General features: G+C 50.0%; 1 protein-coding gene across 1 annotated transcript; it reads left to right on the plus strand.

Annotated features, from left to right (window-relative positions):
- Positions 1-3,057: 3,057 nt before the first annotated feature.
- Positions 3,058-4,304, plus strand: LOC119291418 (ethylene-responsive transcription factor ERF060-like). Its single transcript, XM_037570176.1, has one exon. The coding sequence runs from the start codon at positions 3,237-3,239 to the stop codon at positions 4,080-4,082; it is 846 nt and encodes a 281-aa protein (XP_037426073.1). The 5' UTR covers positions 3,058-3,236; the 3' UTR covers positions 4,083-4,304.
- Positions 4,305-6,137: the final 1,833 nt, after the last annotated feature.

Below are 6,137 nucleotides of genomic sequence, written 5' to 3' on the forward strand. Positions count from 1 at the left end.
TCACAATAAAAAATATTATGGTATGAAAATATATTGAATGATGATTTTAATGGTATGAATCGATATTGTTGATGTTAATATTTTTTTGTAAACTTAGTCAAAATTTATAAAGTTTGACCCGAGACAAAACTAATATGTGAAGTAAATAAAAATGAATGGAGTATTTAAGTCCTGCCCATACAGCGTAGGCTCTGGCAAGCGCTTTATTTATTTTAATACAATTCATGTGGTGCGCCCATATAGACTTTCAATGCTTTTTCTTCCTAGTATCTTCTTTAAACAAATAGGTCCGAGCTCCGCGGCTGAAATTACAGTCTCGTGTCTCCACCGTCCACAGTACATACAGTATCAGTGTATCACTGTCCGTATGTCCTTGTTTCTGGAAGGGTAAGGAACATCTTTCTGGAAGGAAAACGAAGGCCATTGTTTGCTCACATTTTCCAATGGGACTGTGATAATTCGCCACAAATTGTCTCTGTGTACCATCACTCATAAAGGATGACCTTGTCGTCAAAGCAAAGCGATATGTGGGCGGCCCTTAAATCACCATCGTATCATTACATCTACGCTACTATTACTACCCCTCGATATTGTATTGCCATACAATATAAAACTGCAAATGTACCATTAGAGCATCTGTAGTTGGACTCCTTATATTGGCCGAACAGACGGTTCAATCAGTGACAGGTCACTTTTGCACGACTCAAATGACTTCCTCAAACAATCAAGGCTGGCCGGCACTCCTCATATCCACCCCATATGTGAGACTGCTCGGACGCGCCCGAATGTGTCCGTCACATCAGCCCGACCCAACCTGCCCCACACGAACCCTACTCCGTCCATACTAGAAGTCCCCACTCGGATCAAACCCTAGCTTCACTCTCTTATTCTCCGCTCGGGTCTCTGCCGCACCTCCCTCCCCTCTCCTCCCCAATGTCGAGCACCGGCAGTGGCGGCGACGCCGGATCCGGCAGCGAGGATGGTCCCATCAACTGAGATGCCCTCGCCCAAGAGGCGGAGGCGGGCGACGACAAGTAGCTAGCGGATCGACACGGGCAATAGTTGGACTCTACTTCGTCCCCTGTTGCTCGACGTTGCCGTGCGGACCCCGGCGCCGACCCGTCCCGCACCGCGCGCTGCTTTGCATGCTCGGCCCACTCTACTCCGCTTGCCCGACACCCTCCTACGCCTTTGGCGGCTGCTTCGCAGGGGCATCGATGTCGCGCACGCCCGAATATAATGTGCGCGCACTGCTCGCGGCAAGAGGCAGCGGGCTAGGGAGAAGGCGACAGAGGAGGAGGATGCCGCATCTTCCTCCCGCCGCTGACGCGGATTGTCGACAGTGGCCGATGAGGAGGGGAAGCTCCTCGTGGATATCGTCCGTCGCTCCCTGACAACGACAGAGACATACTCCCGTCGCCTCCGCTGGGAGAACGTCAAGGCACCCCAGCTCGGCATCAAGCAATCGGAGCACGTAACAAAGGAGAAGGCAGCGGCGATGGCAGCGAAAGCCGCTCGGCTGGCGAAGCAGCAGCACCATGCCGACCAGAGGATGGCCGACTTCATCGACTCCTAGTTTGATGTCATCGATGACTCCTACTCAGGCTCCGACGCCCCTCCCGCCGCCGACGCCTGCACTGAGGGCTACAGCCGCTCCAGTGATTGCGAGGGCAAAGGACCAATGAGAAAATGGTGAATTCCTCGGCCTTCCATGTTTCTTTTAGCATATCTAGTAATTTTAGTATAAATCTATATCTGTTTGCTGGCTGAACTATGATGGTTAAACTGTGTATTTTAGTCCAGATTAACTGTGATGTTTTTGCCCGCTTGTTCTATGTTTCCGAAATCTCGTTGATGATCTGCATAGTTTGTTTTACATTGCACGGATAGTATGGATTTAGGGGGCGAATATGAGGTACACGACAGTGGGCGCGAGCGTTGACCATTGGCCGGTCATTGTCCAGGCGCATCCGTGAATAGGAGAAGTTATGTATTTTTTTGTATGATAATACGTGTCTTATTTATATCATAAAGATCATATTGCAAGCCACATAGACATCGACGTGACAAAACTGGAAACACAACAAAATGGTAGCCTTTGCCCAAAGAAACACCAGCCAGTAAATAAAATTACAATCAAGACAAAATAATTCCCTGAGTTTGACACCAACGCCCGTCACCTACCTTTCGCATCACCACAACAACCACCAAAGAAAAAAATAACGAATCACCTCATCACCCAAGCTCGATGCTGCTACATCGCAGATATACAGCTTTGCGGACCTCCAAGGTGGCTCACCAAATGTAAAGGCATTGCCGTTGAACGAATCAGACCGGGACAACAATTCAAACATGCTATCGAACCCCAAATCTGGCAACCCCGCAAGACTAAGACACCGAAGAAGGAAGTCATACATGTCTGCCACCAACCAAGAACCCAGCACAAGATCTATCCTCCAGATGTCATTGATGCACCATTATCTACATCCACTATTTGACTATCTCCCAAACTTCGCATCGACGTTGGAGCAGATGTCATCGCAACGGCGGAGTGAAAGGACACAAGTCCACCACATGGTAGTTCCCAATGCATTACCGATCATAGAGCTGATCGTCTTGTCGGTCGGAGAAGGAATTGAAGCTTCTTCGTTCAGCGCCGTCGACACCTGAGATATGGAACGTCCCAAAACCTAGCCCACTAGATCCCTGAAACCTCTGCAGAAGAAACAAAAATGTTTTACCACCGAGCCGTGAGTGATCGTGAGTGCTCGGAGACCGTAGCAACCATGCTGCCGCGTAGATCAGTCACTCGACGACAGTCAAGTGACAGCTAGATCTGGACTTTATCAGGTCAAAATCGCCCCTTGGCCAATCCCAAGCCGCCAGGTGCCCGTCGTGTCACCGCCACCTGCCCGGCGACGCCCGTCCGGTCGTGGAGGCGTCCCGACAGGTGGCAGTAGGAGATCGCCGCGTACACGAGGCGCCTCCTCATTGGCCGGATCCTGCTTCCGGCGCGCTTATAAAAGAGCCCGGCAATGGCTGTTCTTGCTCACCAAATCAAGCGCTTCCTCCGCCGCTGCCCAACAGCTCGCACCCGGCTCCCATTCATTCTCTTGGCAAATCGCCCAGTTCATCCTAAATTACCAGCTCTCCTCGGCTTCCCTTCCTCCAAATCGTTGGCGTTTTCTTCCTCTGGTTCTCTGCCTGTGTGTCCGAGTTTCTTGATCGACAAGGGCATGGCGACGACGGTGGACTGGCGCAGCTATAGGCCCGATCTTCCTGCCGCGATGTATCACATGGTGGACAGCAGGGACCAGGTAATGCACGCGTTTGCTCCGGCGACGGCGCAGGGCGCGGCTCCGACCATCTCGTTCGCCTTCCCCTGCCCCGGCGCGGAGCAGAGCGCCGGCCTGCTTCGTGGCGCCAGCTACCTCACTCCCGCGCAAATCCTCCAGCTCCAGTCGCAGCTGCACCACGTGCGCCGGGCGCCGGGCGCGGCCATGGCCGCGGTGGGGCAGCCGATGAAGCGGCACGGCGTGGCAGCGCTCCCGGCGCGGCCGGCGACCAAGCTTTACCGCGGCGTAAGGCAGCGGCATTGGGGGAAGTGGGTCGCCGAGATCCGCCTGCCCCGCAACCGCACCCGCCTCTGGCTCGGCACCTTCGACACCGCCGACGAGGCCGCGCTGGCCTACGACGCCGCCGCCTTCCGGCTCCGCGGCGAGTCCTCCAGGCTCAACTTCCCCGAGCTCAGGCGCGGCGGCGAGCACCACGGCCCGCCGCTCGACGCCGCGATCGACGCCAAGCTCCGCTCCATCTGCCACGGGGAAGACATGCCCCAGAGCCAGAGCGATGAGACGCCGGCGCCGACGACGACACTGACGCCGATTTCTTTCCCGGACGTCAAGAGCGAGCCAGTCTGCTCCGTCTCCGAGAGCTCGTCGTCGGCTGACGGCGAGGTGTCCTCGTGCTCCGACGTCGTCCCGGAGATGCAGCTTCTTGATTTCTCGGAGGCTCCATGGGACGAGTTCCTGCTGCGCAAGTACCCGTCGCTCGAGATCGACTGGGACGCGATCCTTTCTTGAATCAAGTTCATGCTTGATCCACAGCTCGTCCAAAGTGATTACTTCTGCTTTCATTAGGCTCTTGGATAGGTTATTATGGGTTTGGTCATGTATTCATGTGTAACATCAACCCCTGCTCTGCTTGGTTTTTGAATGGCATTGCCAGGAAGGAGGTTTTATGTAGAAATTTAAGTCTGTCATGTAGTTTTGTGATTCAATAAAGATACACTTTGGTACTTGAAATTGCTGTTGGTATGTGTGTTGTACTGCAGAACTTTTTTATATTGTTCAGAATAGCATAACAGAAATGAGATGAAAATTTTAATATAAGATGAGTTCAAAAGTTGAATGAAACATGAACTGGTACAAAAGTTGCAAATTTGTTCCTAAATGCATCAACTAACTTCAGGATTATGAAGTAAAAAAAAATCCCACTCTTGATAGAAACTTGGAGATTATGTTGTTCTTGCACGGATTTGACTTTCAGAGACGATATTGCATGAGCTGGTTTCCACAGAAATCACCCTCGCACAAATCTCTTTCCATCTAGAGTCTTGGGGCTTGATCATTGTGGTGTCAAAAACAATTTTAATTTAGACAACATTCCACTAATTTCAAACTCATATGATGTATACACATTGCTATATTGTCGTTAATTTTAGCATTAAGATTATGAATGCCAATTTTCCTTTTTGGTAGGGATGTGTTTGTAATGACATGTGATAATTGAGCCTTTAGAGAACATGAAGGTACTTAACAAACAGTTTGAACATGGCTTGGGCGATGTTGGAATTCTTGCTGGTTCGGCATTGCCGCTCTTGGTTCAGGCTTGGTAGGTTTAGTTGTGATGTATCCTCTGCTCAGGTCGATCATCCATTGTCTCTCTGCTTCGTATCATGTTCCCGCCTGCCTGCGTTGACGCTAAAATTATTTTTAACGTCAGAAGTTTGAATGAAATTTTCTGGTGTGTTTGTGAGGATCAGTGATACTTAAGCCTTTAGGGAACAAGAAGGTACTCCACAAACAATTTGAACTAGAGTTAATTTTGAATCAAGAAAGGAAAAATTTGAAAAGTTTCCAGGTCCCTTGAAAGCTCAAGACGAGATAACCAATCTGAGAGCGGACGTGTCGCTCTAATCTTCACTCATATAGCATAGTACACATGCACTTCACCTTACTCTGGATTCTGGAACAGAGCATGTAAACACTACTATAAAGTTGCAACTGTAGAGAGGGGGAAAGCATCTGGATCTCTGTGTCACCGAGGTTTGAAAGGCAGAGGGAATCATGTGGGGGAGTCAGGAGTCCACGTTAGCACATCTCTGATCCGGCTTAATGTAATGCTAATCCAGTTCCCCAGTAGGAGAGAGAGAGAGAGAGACTAGGTTAGCTGCCAATCAGTACAACATATGGATGTTAGCTCCTCTCCTGCCTGGTTCACTGTATGTTCCTCGGTGTAACTGTCGCTTGCATCAATCAAACAATGGCTTGTAGTATCCGGGTGATGGATGGATGGACGGATGATGCATGAACCTTGAGAAACGGACCGGTGAAGACGACAGATTAGCACCATCTTTGATGCATGAGAGGGGGGGTTAACATGGGTTCAATCTTGTTTTTAGCATCAGAAAGCAGTTGAAGGAATAATAAGCACAGTTAAACAAATTAGGCTTGTGGGGCTTGTGTTGTCCTTTCAATATTGGCCAACCATGAAGAGCCATTTTACAGCCACAGCCACAACTCCTAGGACCTACTAGCGGTGAAGATGTAGTAAACATCAAGATCAGTGTCCGGATGATGCATTTTCTTACTTGCAAACTACTAGTACTACTAATGCTGAATGTGTGGATCCTGGCTGGTCTCCGTTGCTTTACAGATGGGTATGGTCTATCCAGAGCTTGCTTTTCTGGCCATTCTCATATGCTTTGGTCGATCATGGCGTTTGACCTTTCGTGATTTTCTATGCATATCCTCTACACTCGTCACACAGGGTTTGCAGAAAAGGCACCATCATCAGTGCCCCGCAGTGCAGCCATTCGCGGGTCAACCCCATAATCCACCATGGGACAAAGTCAA

Source organism: Triticum dicoccoides, chromosome 4B (genome assembly GCF_002162155.2).
Source record: "Triticum dicoccoides isolate Atlit2015 ecotype Zavitan chromosome 4B, WEW_v2.0, whole genome shotgun sequence".
NCBI lineage: Eukaryota > Viridiplantae > Streptophyta > Magnoliopsida > Poales > Poaceae > Triticum > Triticum dicoccoides.

Bases quoted from the DNA above. Each gene is read 5' to 3' on its own strand.
- LOC119291418 (XM_037570176.1), top strand. From the start codon at position 3,237: ATGGCGACGACGGTGGACTGGCGCAGCTATAGGCCCGATCTTCCTGCC.